This window comes from Amia ocellicauda, chromosome 5, assembly GCF_036373705.1.
Source record: "Amia ocellicauda isolate fAmiCal2 chromosome 5, fAmiCal2.hap1, whole genome shotgun sequence".
Classification (NCBI taxonomy): Eukaryota; Metazoa; Chordata; class Actinopteri; order Amiiformes; family Amiidae; genus Amia; species Amia ocellicauda.
Window position 1 is genome coordinate 5,005,677 of NC_089854.1, and position 21,707 is coordinate 5,027,383.

At 42.0% G+C, this 21,707-nt stretch overlaps 1 protein-coding gene across 1 annotated transcript in view; it reads right to left on the reverse strand.

The window, feature by feature from the left end:
* The window catches only part of tafa5l (TAFA chemokine like family member 5, like), a 52,565-nt gene that overhangs the window by 13,005 nt on the left and 17,853 nt on the right, over positions 1-21,707 (reverse strand). Inside the window, exon 3 of the mRNA XM_066705664.1 lies at positions 17,150-17,277. Coding sequence (XP_066561761.1) covers positions 17,150-17,277 — 128 coding nt within the window. The remainder of the gene's footprint in view (positions 1-17,149; positions 17,278-21,707) is intronic.

Below are 21,707 nucleotides of genomic sequence, written 5' to 3' on the forward strand. Positions count from 1 at the left end.
CATTCTTTGTAAACCCTAGAAATGGTTGTGCGTGAAAATCCCAGTAACTGAGCAGATTGTGAAATACTCAGACCGGCCCGTCTGGCACCAACAACCATGCCACGCTCAAAATTGCTTAAATCACCTTTCTTTCCCATTCAGACATTCAGTTTGGAGTTCAGGAGATTGTCTTGACCAGGACCACACCCCTAAATGCATTGAAGCAACTGCCATGTGATTGGTTGGTTAGATAATTGCATTAATTAGAAATTGAACAGGTGTTCCTAATAATCCTTTAGGTGAGTGTATATATATATATATATATATATATATATATATATATATATATACATAACATTAAAACAATGACCCAAATAATGCTGAAAATAAACAGATTAAAAAACAATGAAATGATTAAAACAAGTTATTATCAAACATTGAAATCACTGCAGTTACTTTGTAATTTTAGTTCAGAAAGTGCAAGTGTATCGAAATATGTTAAATAGTACACCTCAGTTTAAAGAACGCGGACAGCTTGAGGCTTACTGGCCTCGCTACATAGTGTAACATTGTGACCTGATATGTGACACGTCCGTTACGCGTCAGATTCCCATTGTCTTATTACGGGGAAGAAAAAACAGATTTGTTCAGCGGATACGTTCAAAAAAGCACAAGAAACATAAGAAAGTTTACAAACAAGAGGCCATTCGCCCCATCATGCTTGGTTGTTGTCCATTAATAATAACTAAGTGATCAAGGATCCTATCCAGTCTGTTTTTGAATGTTCCCAAATTGTCTCTTCAGCCACATCGCTGGGGAGTTTGTTCAGATTGTGACGCCTCTCTGTGTGAAGACGTGTCTCCTGTTTTCTGTCTTGAATGCCTTGAAGCCCAATTTCCATTTGTGTCCCCGGGTGTGTGTGTCTCTGCTGATCTGGAAAAGCTCCTCTGGTTTGATGTGGTCGATGCCTTTCATGATGTTGAAGACTTGAATCAAGTCCCCACGTAGTCTCCTCTATTCCAGGGGCGCCCCGCTCCCCTCTCTCTGTGCGATCTGTCATCCGACTGTAACCGATAAAGTATTTTTAAGGAAGGGCTGCATACTCCATTAGCTAAGAAACTGTTTTGGCCCAGATGACATAGACTGATAAATGGGGAAACAGCGCTGGTACCAGATAGCAACAAAGGCATATTGCGTTTGCATGTACTCCGCAGAGGGCGAGTGATCCATTAGCGCACGGCTCGGTGCAGACACTGAGCGCCATTAGTACCCCGTTAGAGAGAGAGCGATTCTTTTGACTTTGACTTGGAAGCATTCAAATACCCACTATTACTGTAATTGATACTGGCTTCCCCAGGACCAGGCGCTCCGAGGTCACTTCCCAGGATTACATGCTCCATTCTGCCTCATTCATTCCTGCAAATGTTATAATATGGGCAGTTCTGGAAACTAATAATGATAAAACTGTTGGCCATGACTGCTTTAAAGCCTTCTTTTAGACCTGACAGTGAGAGGAATGGCGTCTGACTGGGAATTAACCTGAGAGAGTCCAGCCCTGGTCAGAGTTAGTGGCCTTTGTAGACGGTTTGAGATTAAACTAAACGTGGGGAGATAAATAAATAAATCACTCCGCCAAGTAGTCAATCAGCAGACGGATAATGTGTGTAAGCACGAGGAACATTGGGGCTGGGAATTGAGATGCATCGCCAACACTCTGAGCTCGGGATCACAGGAAGTGTTTGTGTTGTGATGCAGCTGGCCGCCGACTCGCACCCTGCACTGAAACTATCTGGGAAATGTTTTACAAAACACTCACAATGTGCGGATCTGCTGCCCATTTGCTCTTTTCTGTGTCATCTAAATGCTAAGTACTTGCACTGCATTGTTAAATAGGAAACCAAATGTCATATTGCATACATCTGTATCTATCTATGTATCTATCTGTCTGTATGTATGTATGTATGTATGTATGTATGTATGTATGTATGTATGTATGTATGTATGTATGTAAAATTGGCAGCATCTCTTGTTGGCTTGCTGGGTTATATGGTTTGGTGTATAAGTTTATAATGTGTTAATTGTTTTTTGGAAGATCATTTTAAAACCTATCTATATGTATGTATATATCTATCTATCTATATGTATCTATGTATGTATGTATCTGTCTATCTGTATATGTATGTATATCTCTATCTATCTGTATATATGTATGTATGTTTCTATCTGTCTGTATGTATGTATGTATGTATGTATGTATCTATACAGTGAGGGAAAAAAGTATTTGATCCCCTGCTGATTTTGTACATTTGCACACTGACAAAGAAATGATCAGTCTATAATTTTAATGGTAGGTGTATTTTAACAGTGAGAGACAGAATAACAACAAAAAAATCCAGAAAAACGCATTTCAAAAAAGTTATAAATTGATTTGCATGTTAAGGAGGGAAATAAGTATTTGACCCCTTCGACTTAGTACTTGGTGGCAAAGCCCTTGTTGGCAATCACAGAGGTCAGACGTTTCTTGTAGTTGGCCACCAGGTTTGCACACATCTCAGGAGGGATTTTGTCCCACTCCTCTTTGCAGATCCTCTCCAAGTCATTAAGGTTTCGAGGCTGATGTTTGGCAACTCGAACCTTCAGCTCCCTCCACAGATTTTCTATGGGATTAAGGTCTGGAGACTGGCTAGGCCACTCCAGGACCTTAATGTGCTTCTTCTTGAGCCACTCCTTTGTTGCCTTGGCTGTGTGTTTTGGGTCATTGTCATGCTGGAATACCCATCCACGACCCATTTTCAATGCCCTGGCCGAGGGAAGGAGGTTCTCACCCAAGATTTGACGGTACATGGCCCTGTCCATCGTCCCTTTGATGCGGTGCAGTTGTCCTGTCCCCTTAGCAGAAAAACACCCCCAAAGCATAATGTTTCCACCTCCATGTTTGACGGTGGGGATGGTGTTCTTGGGGTCATTCCTCCTCCTCCAAACACAGCGAGTTGAGTTGATGCCAAGAGCTCGATTTTGGTCTCATCTGACCACAACACTTTCACCCAGTTCTCCTCTGAATCATTCAGATGTTCATTGGCAAACTTCAGACGGGCCTGTACATGTGCTTTCTTGAGCAGGGGGACCTTGCGGGCGCTGCAGGATTTCAGTCCTTCACGGCGTAGTGTGTTACCAATTGTTTTCTTGGTGTCTATCGTCCCAGCTGCCTTGAGATCATTAACAAGATCCTCCCGCGTAGTTCTGGGCTGATTCCTCACCGTTCTCATGATCACTGAAACTCAACTAGGTGAGATCTTGCATGGAGCCCCAGACAGAGGGAAACTGATAGTATTTTGTGTTTCTTCCTTTTGCGAATAAACGCACCAACTGTTGTCACCTTCTCACCAAGCTGCTTGGCGATGGTCTTGTAGCCCATTCCAGCCTTGTGTAGGTCTACAATCTTGTCCCTGACATCCTTGGACAGCTCTTTGGTCTCGGCCATGGTGGAGAGTTTGGAATTTGATTGATTGATTGCGTCTGTGGACAGGTGTCTTTTATACAGGTAACGAGCTGAGATTAGGAGCACTTCCTTTAAGAGAGTGCTCCTAATCTCAGCTCGTTACCTGTATAAAAGACACCTGGAAGCCAGAAATCTTGCTGATTGATAGGCGATCAAATACTTATTTCCCTCATTAACATGCAAATCAATTTATAACTTATTTGAAATGCGTTTTTCTGGATTTTTTTTTGTTATTCTGTCTCTCACTGTTAAAATACACCTACCATTAAAATTATAGACTGATCATTTCTTTGTCAGTGGGCAAACGTACAAATTCAACAGGGGATCAAATACTTTTTTCCCTCACTGTATGTATGTATGTATCTGTATATGTTGGTACCCTTACAGCTCATTGAAATTGAAATTCCTCCTGAAAAGTGATGAAATTAAAAGCTATTGCATCATGTATACTTGCATGCCTTTGTACGGTGGCCCTGATACGGTGGCCCTGAAGTGGGAAAAAAGGAGAACGCAATTGCAAAAAGAAAAACACAATTGCAAAAAGAAAAACTCAAATGCAAAAAGGCGGGACACATTTTCTATTGGTAGGACTGTAGATGACGCAAATCCATAATTAAAAAAAAATCTTTGTTTTTGTGTTTCTTGTTTTGTTTTTGTGTTTCTTGTTTTGTTTTTGTGTTTTTCTTGTTGCAATTGCGTTTTTTTTTTTTGCAATTGCGTTTTTCTTTTTGCATTTGTGTTTTGCACTTCAGGGCCACCGTACCTTTGGTATGTCATAGAATAAAGCAAAGAAGCTGTGAAAAGAGATGAATTATTGCTCATTCTACAAAGATATTCTAAAATGGCCTGGACACATTTGTTGGTACCCCTTAGAAAAGATAATAAATAATTGGATTATAGTGACATTCCAAACTAATTTGTTTCTTTAATTAGTATTGCACGTCTCCAATCTTGTACTCAGTCATTCAGCCTATTTAAATGGAGGACAGTAGTCACTGTGCTGTTTGGTATCATTGTGTGCACCACACTGAACATGGACCAGAGAAAGCAAAGGAGAGAGTTCTCTGAGGAGATCAGAAAGAAAATAACAGCAGCTTGATGTTCCTGTGACAACAGTTGCAAATATTATTAAGAAGTTCAAGGTCCATGGAGCTGTAGCCAACCTCCCTGGGTGCGGCCACAAGAGGAAAATCAACCCCAGATTGAACAGAAGGATTCTATGAGTCCTGATCTGAATCCTATTGAACATCTATGGAAAGAGCTGAAACGTGCAGTCTGGAGAAGACACCCATCAGACAGCTGGAGCAGTTTGCTCAGGAAGAGTGGGCCAGACTACCTGTTAACAGGTGCAGAAGTCTCACTGAGAGCTACAGAAAACATTTGATTGCAGTGATCGCCTCTAAAGGTTGTGCAACAAAATATTAGGTTGAGGGTCCCATCATGTTGTCCATGCCATTTTCATTTGTTTTATTATTTACAATATTATGTTGAAAAACAAAATCAAAAGCACAGTCTGATTTCTGTTAAATATTGAATAAACAATGGTGATTGATGCCAATTAATTTTGTCAGCTTCAAGTTATTTCACAGGAAATTGTATGCATGTTTCTATCTATCTGTATGTATGTATGTTTCTATCTATCTATCTCTATGTATGTATGCATCTATCTACACTCACCTAAAGGATTATTAGGAACACCTGTTCAATTTCTCATTAATGCAATTATCTAATCAACCAATCACATGGCAGTTGCTTCAATGCATTTAGGGGTGTGGTCCTGGTCAAGACAATCTCCTGAACTGCAAACTGAATGTCTGAATGGGAAAGAAAGGTGATTTAAGCAATTTTGAGCGTGGCATGGTTGTTGGTGCCAGACGGGCCGGTCTGAGTATTTCACAATCTGCTCAGTTACTGGGATTTTCACACACAACCATTTCTAGGGTTTACAAAGAATGGTGTGAAAAGGGAAAAACATCCAGTATGCGGCAGTCCTGTGGGCGAAAATGCCTTGTTGATGCTAGAGGTCAGAGGAGAATGGGCCGACTGATTCAAGCTGATAGAAGAGCAACTTTGACTGAAATAACCACTCGTTACAACCGAGGTATGCAGCAAAGCTTTTGTGAAGCCACAACACGTACAACCTTGAGGCGGATGGGCTACAACAGCAGAAGACCCCACCGGGTACCACTCATCTCCACTACAAATAGGAAAAAGAGGCTACAATTTGCACAAGCTCACCAAAATTGGACAGTTGAAGACTGGAAAAATGTTGCCTGGTCTGATGAGTCTCGATTTCTGTTGAGACATTCAGATGGTAGAGTCAGAATTTGGCGTAAACAGAATGAGAACATGGATCCATCATGCCTTGTTAGCACTGTGCAGGCTGGTGGTGGTGGTGTAATGGTGTGGGGGATGTTTTCTTGGCACACTTTAGGCCCCTTAGTGCCAATTGGGCATCGTTTAAATGCCACGGCCTACCTGAGCATTGTTTCTGACCATGTCCATCCCTTTATGACCACCATGTACCCATCCTCTGATGGCTACTTCCAGCAGGATAATGCACCATGTCACAAAGGTCGAATCATTTCAAATTGGTTTCTTGAACATGACAATGAGTTCACTGTACTAAACTGGCCCCCACAGTCACCAGCTCTCAACCCAATAGAGCATCTTTGGGATGTGGTGGAACGGGAGCTTCGTGCCCTGGATGTGCATCCCACAAATCTCCATCAACTGCAAGATGCTATCCTATCAATATGGGCCAACATTTCTAAAGAATGCTTTCAGCACCTTGTTGAATCAATGCCACGTAGAATTAAGGCAGTTCTGAAGGCGAAAGGGGGTCAAACACAGTATTAGTATGGTGTTCCTAATAATCCTTTAGGCGAGTGTATATATAAATAAGAAACATTCATAAACAATAGAACAGGCTGATTTGATTTCTGTCAATGCTGTGTGAGGAAAATTCTAACTTCTATCTTTCTAGAGAAAAAAGAAAGAAAAAACACAGAAAGATGACTTCAATTCTCTCGTTCTTTTTCAAAGAGCTAGTGGAAAATGCACGGTTGTGCGGGCACTCCCGAACTAATTCAGCGCTACTCATGCTGTAAATCCTTCATAAATATGTATTTATATCTATTAAGTGCTATTAGTATGGCAGTAGTGACTTATGACACAGAAGCTACTACAACTGCGACTATGAATATTACAACCTGCAGAAAGAGTCAATTAGAACAATAAATCTATTCCCCCAAGTAATTATTGTAGTTTATTCTTTGGTTATGATACAGACTTTACCAAGTTCTGTGTTGGTCTGGAAAATAACCAAGCCATCAACATTCACCAGATGCCAAATTAAAATATAGTTTCAGACACAGATTCTGTTCAAAGTAATGAACCAAAATATATATTTTTCCACTGCTTTTGTTGTTTTTGCAGAACACCCAGAAACACACACAATGAACAATTGCCTCTGGATGTCTCTGTACACTTATACTTCGTTATAAAAACTATTCAGACAACAGCCAGCTCCCCAAAACATCTGCTCATGATATATTTAATTAATTGTGGGATCACTGTTGTCTAAGTGGCTTCTACAGTCCTTCTGATCCACAGAACAGCTTCAAATGCAGCCAAAACAGTTGGTCTTAATAGAAGCATGGGAATGAGCAGAGCCAGTTCCTCCCAGATGCACTCTGTGTGATTGAAGTCAAGCATGGAATGACCACTGTGTGACAAAGACAGCTTTGTACTGTGATGCGTCACCATGTTGGTTAAAAGCAGACCCCAACTGACTACGCCGCACCTCTCCCCTGTTTGTACACCGTGTAGGACGTCTGTATCTCTAATGAACTGCACGACTCCTGGGCCGGGCTCTTCCAGAGGTGGAAAGCGCTGCTGTAACCCGTCCACAGTGAGAATGTGTCCGCAGAGGGGAGGAACGAGGTGCCGAGCCTTGACTCAATTGTTGCCATTTTAAAAGTGATCTATTTCCAAAGGTAATCTCTGCTATCAAAATATTCATGCAAATGCGCAGATTAAATCAAATACTATGCATTATTCAGCGGCCTGTAAAGGGTGGGACATTTAAGGTGTATTAAAATGGGCTGTAGAGCAATTTTCACCACTGTTTAAGATTGTGTATCGGCAGTAATTAGGATCAGGACGAAGACATATCAAATCACCACCTCTTTGGCTTAAGGGGAAAAGAAAATGGTGCAAAGATGATCCCCTCATCTCTCTCTCTCTCTCTCTCTCTCTCTCTCTCTCTGTGTGTTTGACAGCTGGTGGTTCAGGGACCCCTTTCAAATAATTTTTTCTTAAAAAAAAAAAAATGCAACTAGCAGGGAGAGACGGGAAATAAGCTAACAGAGAAATAGTAAGGATTTTTTTTTTTCTAAAAAGGAATGAATATACGAGACAAGAATATATAAAATAACTGAAATAAAAATATAGACCATTCTTAATAAACCAGGGAACGGGCTGATCAATGCTGGGCGCCGATAAACATTTTTCTGGTGAGTTATCTTTGAAAGTTTAAAGAAATATGATAGAAACTAAATAAGTTTGTAATATGTTTACCGTTTTAAAAAAGCCAACCAGAATTAATTTGAAATTTTGAATAATTATAATAGCAGCAAGAAAAAATTACGAAATCTCTTTGCGTGTCTTTTAAACACGATGTAAATAATCCTCCATTTGGCAGTAATGCAATGTGTATTAAAAAAAAAATGCACCAATACTATGTAATATAGAAGTGTTGATAAATGAGTCTAATGCAAAAATGTAAAATACATATTTTGAATTAATTGGTTGGTGGTTATGATCTGAAAGAGGCAGACGATGTGTACAGGGGAGGATAGGAAAGGAAAGGAAAAAGTAACATTAATCTGTAAATTATGTATTAAGCTCAGAGAAATTTAAATTGAAAATTGAAAATAGGGAAAAAGCAAATGTTTAATTGTAATTAAAGTAAGAAGTTTATTTAAACTGCATAGTAATGATTGTTCCTTTATGCAGGCTGGTTAAAGAAAAAAGGAAATAACAAATCTAAGTAAAATACCACTGAAAGGAACATAATAATAGTGATATGTCTCGTTCAGTTTTTAGTATTGCACTATTCCACAACTTGCAAAACCAGTCTCCTATTGAACCACAGATAACCTGGAAATATTACACACTGATATAGGGTTACACATACGCATCTAAAAAAGTTTGTTTCTAAACCAATAAAACCAACAAGAAGGGGAACACCCTCTAAAACTAGCACGGATGACGCTGCACAACATTCAAACGGCAATACTATCAATATTTCCCAATTAATTTAGTATCTGCAATTTAAAAAAAACAACAACATATGAATCTACAGGGTGCTATTAATCAAACTAACAAAGGACATGTCAGCAGGAAATACAGTCGAAATAACATGATGAGGCTCACTAATCTCTTCCATTTTCCCAGCCATGATTTTGCTCTGTAGATACAAGCCAATCAGACGGCATCGTTTCTGAAATAGGCGGAACCGTGATGTCACCACTTCCATGGGGGTTTATCATTTAAAGATTCATTATCCTTGTCATGGCTAAAAATAGCTCCTTCATCACACTGGGGTTCCTATATAGATTCCCTGCACGGAGGCTTTTTATAGAGCCAGACGCATAAAAACATACAGACCCAAGAAATGACGGCTGCTTTCATGTATAGGAAATTAGATTGGTTAGACATTATGATGAATGAGAGGGGATATATTTTAGGCTGTTTCTTTCTTCTCCTTCTTCATAATAATCATAATAAATACATACATACATAACAACAACAATAATATAATAGTTAAAATATATCACAGGAGGTAGATAACTGCACTCAATGTCTAATGAACAATGCCAGCAGCTCATAAAGACCGGAGTGGATTGAAACGCTTTGTAATGGCAGATCCTCTACAGTGTTGTCATTCATTCAGGGGGTCGTGCCCCGCTCTGAATGGGGGCTCGATGAATCTTCTCTGGGTCTGGAGTCACACACAGAGAGGGAAGCCAGCCAAGACCGGCTGTCAGCGACTCCAACACACACGCTCTCTCCCTTCGCTTCGGCTGACAGGCAGCGAGTCTCGCCGCTCTGTGCTTGGTTTACACGGGAGAGGGTGAGGGGGCGCACTGTACTCCTGTGATTGTGCGTCTCTCCGTTTCATTTTTATATTCTTTACCGGACAAAGAGCATGCTGGGAGCGTGCCACGCGGATGTGCAAAAATCAACCCCCGTGCATTTGTTTTACGCCATGTTTCCCATATAAATCATTCGATCAATAGATCAATACAAACATTAAGAAAAAGAAAATCAAAATCGGAAGCCAGGCGTGCCCTGCCTGCTGCAGTATGGATGATACAGCTATTGAGAACACAAGGCTGCCATAAATATCTCCCACGCAACCTATAGGTTTATAATCAACCACATCTGATCTAATCAATCTCATTCTGCTAGATTTGTTCCAAAAGGACTATACAGGGCAATGTCGAAATGCTGTTCTGTGAACTCGCCTGGGCACTTAAGGCTCTGTGAGTAGAATAACCCCTCCCCCCCTCCACGGCACACACCAAGCTGTGTTAATAACCCCCCTCTGATCTTCTTGAGCACAGAGCACGAGCTCTGGCTGCTTAGAGGAACTTGAAATGCACATCAAAAAAGTGGCAGTTCAAAGAAAGAGCGCAGCGCCACATCAAGCGCCAGCACGGCTAAATGCTGCCTAAATGACAAGCAAGGGCTGCTTTGATGAGACCAACTTGACAAGGAGAAGAAAGAAAAGTGGTCCAAAAGAAAATGAAAGAAAGGGAAGGAACAAGAGAGGTGAGAACAAGCAAGTTTTTGAGCATGGAGCACTGTGATGGGACTTCTCTGTCTAAAATAATTATAATTATAATAATAATAAACAAACATACAAATCTGGATCCTGACATGAAGGAAAGACAGGACTTCAGTCGAAAACCGTGTCATTATGTTATGTGGAATTAAACGGCCCCTGCGGTGTGTTCCACCTTCAATAGAAATGACGGATTTCAAACACACCAGGCTTGTGCGAAAGAAAGGAGGAGAAACAGAAGATCTCAACAGGATCTTTCTTTCCTCTTTACTTTCTTTCCTCTTCAGGTTTTTCTTTGTTTCTGTGCAGTGATATTAACATGCAGACTACCACAAAAAATAATGCAAACAAAGTATCTTCAGCTACTTTATTATTATTTATTTCCAATAAACTCCCCCTACAATCTGTGCACTACGATTCACCCTGATACCAGCTTGTGCTTTTTGAATGGATATGAACAATACTAATTGCTTTATAATCCATCAAAAACACCAACTATCCCATTGGAAACAATGGTGGAAACGTAAAAATTCACAGCGCATGCTATTATGTTCGATGGCCAATCAGAAGTGAATCATATGTTCGATGGCCAATCAGAAGTGAATCAGAAGTGAGTCATACGTTCGATGGCCAATCAGCAGTAAGGATTCCCATCTTCTGGAAACAAGTCTAACAGACGGAGCACAGCCAGTGGTTTGATGCTGAGATTATACTGCAATGAAGAGAAGAGAGTTTTCCAATCTCTTTCCAACAATATCCAGAATATTTTACTCAGTATATTACTATATTACTGCCCACTGTACACCAGCTGTTTCTGTGGAATCAATCTATGGAGGTTTTATAAAAGGAATATCGAGTCCCGGAGAACCACTTGATGAGAATGAAAGTGAACACAAATTGGCTAACGAGCTTTCATTTTCATGTCTCGGAAACCTATTTAGCAGCAGCTTCGTGTCGGATGAAACACAGAAATGAAAAATCAAGATCTCTATACTTCAAAGCGAGATAAGCACAAATTAAATACCCACCCGATTCCCCCATACTTTTACTGACCCTGCATAAGGAAGGGATCAATGAAAGAGTGTGAAACTCAAGTTGTTAGCAATGTAGGCATCAAGGACAGACAGCACTTGAGACCCAAAAAAGGTTATTGATTGTTTTATTTATTTTTATTTGTAGGTGGTGGTAACATAATAGCGGCTTTTAAAATGTATAATTCCATTACGCTCCTTGTTGTTTTATTGCAAGTGATCAGATATCGACCTCGGCTTATTCATGGTCCCTACAAAGGGACACTAATGACCCGGGCCCGTCGAGGATTTTATTGCCACACGCCATAAAGCGCCACAAATGCACACGGGCCGTTCTGTGGCGGACACGGCAGCTGATCGATGTGTTTAGCTATTGTATCTGTAAGTGCCTGCTTTGAAATTAGAATAATAACAATTCCCTCGCCCATCGAGCCGGCGGATCAATACCGTGTCTGCGTGGATGAGTGAGATGCGAGTGGAGGCACGCCTCTCCAGATATGCCGGGGCTGGTTCTGTTTCGCGTTCCATAAAAGGGCACAAATCACAGTGACTAAAACTGCCGAAATTGGCCTGATGAAGAAATCCAATACAGGACAAAGAATCTCAATGTCTATTCAATTGCTTTTCTCCTCAGATATTTCAGGCTTGGCTAACACCTTTGGAAAACAACTTTTAATGCCAATAGTTCATAAGACATTTTATTTATACTATAATTTAGGTCTCTATTTACCCTGTTCATCCCTGTTTACAATCCTTTAGCAAAATGAAGAAAACATCCTTCTTTCAGTGCTTGTTTGCTCGTTTGTTATTTTTATTTCTAAAGTGTGCCCAAGAGAGAAGTTTCACAGGTTTTGTTACAACACCCACAACAAAATATTGTAAAAGAAAAGAGTATTGTTTTTCTTTTTAGTATCCATTCTTAAGCGGAGGACAGTGTCGAATATCTAATGCAACCGTAATTGCACTACTGCCCCTTCGCCTGGTGTCTACAGCAAGGACCCCCACATATCGACGACACTTGCAGGATCTGCAGCAAAGGATGCTGGGAGTACCAGTTTGGTGTATAAAAATCCTGCAGGTCTCTCTATTCATCATAGACAGGCACACGACACTGTGGGTTTACCACTTAATGGCCAAGGATTGGGAAAAGGGACACAAATTAGACTGATTCACTCAATCACTGATCAGATTAAGTCAGAATGAATAAATATCAAAGACCCTGTGATTCCCAGGACCAGCAGTGAGTGTTTTGGCCCCGGCTTCAGTTTCAGTTTCAGCATAAATATTGACTGCATTAAATATTTGGATAACAGGAAAATAAACAATGAAAGTAGTCCAACTAACAAACCCAGCTCCTGTTCAGAATGTCTAATTTTACAGGCTATAACCCAATTACTGACAGGACTGGGTTATGTTGACATAACCGGCCTATTAACAGTAATTGTTTCCATTAGCTCCCCCACACCCCCCCTGCATTTCATTCTCAGTATATTCAACAACAAGCCATGTTGGATATTCAGACAGAAAGCTAACAAGCCGAGAGAGAATAGGGACTCAGCATTATCAAACAGTTATAAGTAGAATGTATGAAGTTTTATTTTGGGGCAGGACCTCCCATATCTTCTCTCCAAGGCCCACAATGCAGCGCTAGTTTCGGAGCGGGTGGGATTTTCTAAGGTCACTTAACAAAGACGGTGCTCTTCCGGGGCCACTGTTTCTGAGTGCAAATTAGGTGAATGAGGCATTTTAGAAATGGCAGGTCTCACAGTTTCTCTCTCAGACTGTCAACCTTCAGCCCCTGTCACCTCTTTAACAGAGAAGAAGAAGATAAAGAGGGGAAGGAGGCGGATAAGAGAAAGCGCGTGGGTGGGCCCCGTGATATTGTGCCCGATTATCTTCCGTTCCTATGCGCAAGGGGCCAAACAATGTTTTTCATTACTTAATATTATATCCCATTACCTCTGCTCTTGTCTTTAGTTACATCTACTTCATATTAGCTGCCAGAGCATCAACTCTGGAGAATACAATCTTTGAACCTCTCAGCCATGCGCTAGTGAAGACAAATTGCCGCCGTGTCTCGGCTCCTGTGAATGATCTATATTAATAGCTGGCGCGAGTTCAATACACGGTGCATATGTAAACTCTATTAACGAGGTCAGCTCCCCGCGTCAGCACCGCGCTCTTCAGAGATCGGAGAAGGCTTTATTTAGAAGGGTTGCAGGTGTGAGAAAGAGCATCTTGAATTGTCACCGTAGTGCAACAAAAACACTCTCACTTACCTATACACACACTCACACACACATTCACTCTCTCTTACACACACACACTCATTCTCTCTCACACACAAACACGCACTCACTCCCTCACAACACACACACACACACACACACACGCACACGCACACACACACTCACAATCCTAGGCCCTGGGCTTGGAATATTTTGCTCACTCATGTTGTAAATTTATGCAACACAGTGGACAGAAGTGAAGTAATTATGGGCCGAGTGAGGATGCGCAGAAGATGCCCTAGTTACAACGCAGCTGGAATATTATGCACACAGACCTGCTGTAAAGGTATATCCCTGCCTTACCCCAGTTCCCCCTCCTGTCTTTGGTAAGTCAACCTGGCTGAAAGTGTCGGCTAAATGACTGATTAATAAAACAAAGCCTGCCACAGGTTTCTGACTACAGAACCCATGGGAGATGTAGGCAGCCTCCCCCCTCCTCTCACACAGCCAATATGAAAGCCTCGTTTTACGAACCGTGTCGTCTGGAAGATAAAAAAACAGAACTACAAGAAATCTAATGAGAGAGAAAAAAGACAGCAAGTGTCAGCCATTAGTCTCAATCATAAGGGAATGCTTTTTTTTTGCCTCTTCTTTCGAGAGAATGAAGCGGAGCACCAGAGAAAAAACTGCCCGCGTATTCCCCGCTGTTCCTCTTATTGACATACGGCCAAAAACAGAGGCGCTGAAATATTGTCAGACGGCAGATATATGACGGGCAGGGTCAATGGGATACATAATGCGATCCTTCAACGGGGAGAAAGCAGATTTACGAGAGGAGTGACTGGAATAACAGGCCGCCGCGATCCTGACCTCTTCTGAGCCTGGGTGCCGGCCGCCCTGACAGGAGACTCAATCTCCAGACGCTCGTTACAGCCCGTGGTTTGTTCTCACCACCACCGTGGATTTCTTTTCGGAGCGTTTATAGCGGAAGATGACAGATAAGGGGGGGTGAAATCGGCACTCTGAGCCTGGGTCGCTGTCGGCAGACTGTGGGCGCTGCTGCATCGATTGGGAAACGCACTAAAAAGTGTCCGTTCCCAGTTCGGCTTCCAAGGAGGGTTGTCTGTTGTTTGCTGTGTGATCAATCTGTTGCTTTCTCCTCTTTCCCTTCATCTTATAGTCTTTATTGCTGATTCCCCCTCCACACTTTTCCCTACTGGTACTTTGCCTTGAATGTCAGTTGTGGGGGTTTTATGTGCCTGTTTAACACAGGACAGGTGTGTGTAATTTCACTGGCTTGACAGGTGCGTGACGTCGCATTCTCACCGTGTCAAAACAAGTGAATTGTGAAACTGTGCGGGTACCTCCCCTCATACACCACTCCTCGCATGCTGTCACAATATATACATACTCACACACATACACACACACATACATGTCAAATTTAAGTCTCAATAAAAAATATTAAATCTTAAATATCAAAATACAATTATTAGCCTCATTACACGGCAATGTCACCTTGATAAGCAGATTCATTACAAAGGGCTGGCAAAGGGCAGGAGGTCTGTCCACAGTGGATCAGAAAGTTAATCAATAATCCCTTTTGTGGATTTTCTTAAAGGAAATGTGCGTGGATAAGAGAAGAGACATTCAGTACTGCGCAATGTGCTACCAACACAGCCAGACAGCCAATGCTTCTGCAAGGCAAAGAGACATCTTCTGCACCCAATCACTGGTTACAGGATGGAAGAGACATCTTCTGCACCCAATCACTGGCTCCTCTTAGTGTGCCAAGGAACAGAAACCACTGGAGCACGGCCAGCTGTTCCCCTGATAGCTGGGGTGAGTGGCTCTTGGGAAAGCCGGCCCATTGATCGGACTCCATGGCCGCACCTCGCTGGCTGCTCTCTCCCTCGGGACACCGTTCTTTATAAACTCGGTGTCTGACAGTGCCCTACAAAGGCATGTCTTCTGTGTATTGATCCAGTGGCTTCCATCTCCAGAGCCATCAATCCTGCACTACAGTATACTACACGGCGGGAATGCTTAAACGCCACACACACGCTCAGAGCATCTGTAACACTGGGAATATTTCGCCATGTCTGCCACAGGCCCTTCAAACACACACTCTCACCCGTAAAACACACTAGAAGATGTAATACAATGAAAGACAATGTGATATATAAGCTCAGCTCTGTGGGAGGAGTAGTTCCTTAAATCCACCAAAGGCTACATCTGTCCCCTGGCCAGTCCAAGTCCTTCCTGAAAATCGACAGTATAAAAGTATAATATTTCTACTTTATAGGTACTGTACATCTAAGGCCTCCATTCCATATGTTTACAGCATGTAAGTTTTATTTTCCCTAAAGTACTAAGCAAGGTTGTAAAGCTCTTCTATGCTTCTTTAGTATTATTACTTTCTATCTGCGGTCTAAACCCATGTTCTGCAGGTCTGTAGGCCAAATTGCATTTCATTTCCAACGACAGAAGAAAGAAGAAGGAGAAGGAGAAAGTGTATTAAAAAAATATTAAAATCTGGGGTGGTACGGATTCTTACAAGACGAGTCATTTGCTTTAACCAGTGGTGCCTCGGGAAGGAAAAGCAGAGGAGGCAGAGTTCAGTGAGAGTTTAAATAATGTGAAATACGGCAAAGTCACTAGGAGACTGGGAAAGAACTAATACTGTCCTGCGCCTGTAAGGGTTGAGTGTATATCTACATAACTCTGCCAGTAACACAGTAACGCACTCATCCAAAACTAAATCCTGCATGACAGCAAGAAGTGCAAGTCCTTAATTCCATTACATACGAGCAGAGGTACTCAGACACAAGCGCACGTCTAGTTATTTTGTAGCAGGTGACAAATGTAATGAGAATTTCCAAAACTACCAGGATTTGATTAATCCAGAAGCAGACTTTGACCAATATGGGATGATAATACTCTCATTTCTTGGTTTAGAACAGGACTACAACCATATTGCAGAAAACACCACTTAGAGTTAACATCTGCTCTCTGGAATGCCCTCGGGAGCAAAAGCATACATTGAAGTTGGAAATGATCACAAAACTCATTGAGAATGCTAATTGGATAGTCCGAGCAGGCACTGAGTCTTGTGTTGTCTTATGTGGAAGCAGCACGAACCGAACTCTGGGGGAAAAGGATCCTGTTTGTGGATCATACGGGATTTTATTGGTATTTCTTACATGTCTTTCTTAAAGTTGACTCCAGACCATTCTCTGATGTTAAATCAATAGTGGGATTGTCTAATTTTCCCCAAACTACTCAGTATCCCCTTAGCGTGAAACTCATGAGCTGGACCGAATCGGGGCCTGCACAATACACAAGACTGATGACACAGTTATTAAACCATCCCATGAGTAAGCCATGAGTAAGCCTGCACTTCCTCTTAATTTGAAGAAGAGACTCACTTAACTGATCAGAAACTACCACGTGCATCTGCTCTTTAGAAACTGGATGATTGGTGAGAATGGGGATGGACACAACTGATTGGAACCATGCTTGGAGACCCTGGCTGGAAGTGATGAGATGATCATCTTACCGTGACGGTCTTTATCCTGCCACCCCCCTTGGTGCACGTCCAGCCCGAGCGGTTCATGAGCAGCCCGCAGATCTCTCCCTCCGAGCATGGCGCCATCTCACACCACTGCTTGTTCTTCACTATGCGTGCTGCGGACAGGGAGAGAGGGAGAGTCAGGGTGTAGGTTAGAAGTCTCTCTCAACATGGATGCTGCTCCAAAGTTTATCTTCTACGAGGTCTACCACCCGCCTTCAAACTGGCCACACATTGTCCTCAGCAGCCAGCTCTGTGGATTGTGAATGTCATGACACACCTATCACCAACATCAGAAAAAAAATGAGTGTGAAATATGACTGTACTGCAGGCAGTCATCTACCCTTGAAAAACCACAACAAACAAACAAGCAATCCCCTCCAAAACAGACAGAGCCCCACATTGCAGGTGTCTGGCCGATCCGCCCCTTTATTCTTGGTACAGTAGTCTGTTTTTTGTGCATCTATTTTTTGTCTGTATGCCTTTGTTGCATCTGCATACGACAGTATAATCATAAGATATAAATATATATAGGTATATAAATATATAAATATAATCTGCTCTTTTGTGTTCTAATGACCATTTCAAATAGCACTTATTTTTTAATTAACCATCATCATACTGTACAGGGGCATTCAAGCAGAGTTTGCTTTTAGCACAAAATGTCCTCGCCGCTCACATAAACAAATGAGTTCAAAGGTTATCATTATGTTCCACGGGGGATTTCCACTCCTCAGATGAGCTCCTACATGCAGCATCAGCAACACACAGAGAGATACATTGTTATGAACCATCTGGATTAATTGTCTTCTCATCTGAGCAGAATTGAAGAGACCAGCCATGCAAGGTTCGGCATTTTAGGGATACTTCTTTAATGACAAAATCCATCTACCTGTTTTTCTCGGGAACAACAAGTGGTCAAATGTTTGTTTTGGACTTCATAAAACTGATTAAATTGCACCTGTGCACAGCTGCATTGTGGGTAGCGGCTCGGTCTTAATCTAGTGTCAGGACGACGTAACCTTTGTGCCTTTCTGCTTGGAAAATAGACTCCGTTATATAAGGAGGTTCTCCGTAGCTGTTAATTATGTATTCACCATTTCCAATTCAACAAAAATACCACAAACATTTGTGGTACATTTCCTTTTCTGACTCAATGACTAACCATGCTCTACATCAATGAAAATCGGATTCACAGAAGCCATGACCATCACACTACCATCAATTCTAATTCTACTACTAATAATAATAATAAATGCATAAGAAAGCTCGTAACTGCCTGGGTTTATGTAAGAAGACCAAACGCTGGGTTCTTCCCAGGTAAATCATTTTATTTCCCCTTAACATCTCCATTTTCAGTTCTGCTCTGGTCTGGCTCCTGAATATAAGTCATCAGGGCCAGTGACAGCAGCACAGAACTCATCAGCTGCTGGGCAATTATGGCCGGCTACAGTAATAAGTTCACGTCGATAAACTCGAGCCTTCTATCCCACAACTTGTGCGCTCGGTGCTGTCTGAATTAATGACGCAGAGCCACGGCTGCAACAGACGGCCCTCGGAGTCAGACTGGGGGGCAGGGGAGATACGTGGAAATGGAGCAGACGAGGGAGAAAGGAGGAAGACTGTCCAATGAAAACCATATGGGAAAAGAAAAGGACATGAAGTTAGTGAGATAGTGTTTAAGGGTGGAGGAGGTCAGATAAGTGGACACATGACACGTTTCTTGTACACAAATGCAAGGCGATACTCTGAGAGTGATTGTGTTGGAATTATATCTTACATAAGTTGAACAAAAACAGGTCAGGAAGTGATGAATAAACCAGAAACAATATGGCCACGCTATTGCAATGCTCTTTGTTTTGCATGGTCTAGATCCCTGAAGAACACATTGGCAAAGTAATGATTTTACTATTTCTTTTAAAAGATTCTCTTTGGGGACACAGGAGATCCAGCAGAGGAGAAGTTAAAAGAAACGCTGGGCATCGAGAAAGGGCTCTTCCGCTGCTCCTGATTTATGAAAGGCCTGACTGAGAGCAAACTTAGCCTGGGACTAAATTACAACCATCCCAGAGATACCCCAGGTGCATTTGTATATGGTGGGAGGGAGGGACTCAGCCTAATGGTCCAGCCCTTTCATCTCCATCAAATTTACTTGCGCCTTGTCGTCAGGCTTTGATCTCGCACCTGATTAATTCTTCAAAGTCAACTGAAAATGTGAATTTAATTTGGCTTCCCTTTTATTTCTCTACACAAAGACAATTCTGCTGAGATTTAAAGATCTCATTTGTAATGGCCTACCAGCAAGCTGAAAGCAACAACTAGATACACAGAAAGGTAATAGAGATCTAAAGAGAACTGAAGAGCAGCAAATCTTTATGAAGGCTCAGTCTTGGTAAGTCACAAAGTTACAAGAAAGTTACAAGTGCTGACAGAAGGTACAGAAAGAGGGATGCTATTATTTTACTATATATTTTTTCACTTCAGACGTCTCTTCAAACATTACTTTGGTAACCTTTGTTTGCACAAAAAACAAACAACAAAAACACAACATGAGCTATTTATGTGTTCCTGTATTTTACTCCAGGGCAATGTTGTTCTGCGAGAAGCACTAGTTTCATAAGTAATATTTATATATTTTTTAGATAACCGAATGTTGGATTTATAAACACTGGAAAGGGGGATGGGGGGGGGCACGCTACTTCCCAAAGGAGAAAATTACATTTCAGTTTGATTTTCATTTAAATAAACTTTTCCCAAGTGTACAATTAACAGTGGTTCAGAAAACCACATTTATTAAAAAGAAGAAACCAACAAGAGAAAACATAAAGCTTTCTGTGTTTAATACAACAGATGCCACCATTGTACAAGACCGCGTTGGAAAGCAAGGCGACAAAAAACACGTTCCCCGGTTGGGTTCTGCTTTTACAGGAGGAGGCGAAAAAGCGTCTGAAGTGACTACCTCCCTCGGAACGGCTGCGATCGAGGGTGCGAACACAACTTCTGATCTCGGCTCAATCTCCCAAACGCTTTCAAAACCAAAGCTCTCTCTTTCTGTGTGTTTCATCGGCATGAAACAGTCGCCATTTCTCACCATCTCCAATTTTAACCAAGTTGTGCCCGTGTCTCGGTGTGCAACACTCAAAACTGCATCAGGGAGTCTTTAGACTTTAATGTAAAGAACTCTAGAATGAGGAGAAAGACCAGACAACACCGAGCACAAAACACAGCAGACACCTATAACAAATATAGTAGTTTGGACACAAATACACCATGCAGCAAGGCTGATAGTTCTACCAGGGGATATAGAGGAATTGTGGGAAAACCAGATAATTTCACTAGTTCTGTGGCTGCAACTTATCATAAGCATGCATTCTGTACATGGTATATATATTTACGTTCTTATTTCAAATACTTATCTCCCCTACTTCACCTCTAAAATTGCTGCCAAGTAGTCTCAACCCCCCTCCCCTTATCTTTCTCTGACTCCGCAGATCAGAGACTAACAATTCTTCAGTTGAATCTGTCAGACACCCTTTGACAGCATCGGCCACAGGTGTGATAATACTGGGGTACCGGCTGCAGGATCCTGTGAAAGAGCAGCGCTGGGACACATTGTCATGCAGTCTAATAGCAGTCACTGAAGTTCTCACATCTGCTCCTCCATCAACCTGTCTCCCTGTCTCCCTGCTCTCAGAAGTATCCACCTGGGACAAGCCATGAAACGAAAATGCCTCCCTCTCTTCCCTACTCTTGTCCTTTGGAAACAATACCAAGTTATCATTGAGCCATTGATTTACAGCACAAAACATCAGCGCTGTTCAGCTTTCAAGCTGACATTGCTGGGATGTCTTCCAGAGTCGCCCAAGCTTTTTGTAAGTAGGGGACTCTGTACATCTCTCCCCAACGGCCATCGTTCATTCAAGTAAGAGTTCCCACCCAACGATGAATGTGTCTCAGTTGCAGAGTCGCACAAAACAGACTCCCTCCTTTGCTCACCTGAAAAGAATGACCCAAAACAGTTCCATCCTATTTAAATCATTGTTCGTCTTTGAACCACAGGTGCAATGATGAAGGAACACATGCATCAAGTGCAATTTCCCGTTGTATTTCATTGCTATTACGAGGAATTTCACAGGCCAGGAGAGTGGCGGTTGCTGAACGCTCAGACACCCCTCGGTGATGGATTATTTCTTGCGCTCTTTCCAGGATTCTATTTTTGCTGGAGGACAGAGTTAGCACGCTTTGTAGCAAATACCCAACGCAGCATGAATAACAATAGGGACTCGGGTAGGACGTATGCAGGAGGATATTTAAAAAGTAGCTCGAGTCGAGTTTATGGGGGAACACAGATGGTTTGCATTATGCCTATATGGCAAATGTCAGCCCGGTGACACAAATTGTTTGATTTACGCCACAGATTTATACGCAGCCTGGCAAGTTTCACTTCCCCGTGCCTCCCAGACTTCACCCAGGCAGGATCTAAGAGCTCTGTCCCTTCTCCAGCCTGTCAGGCTACATCACAGGGCGATCATTAGCACTGACAGGA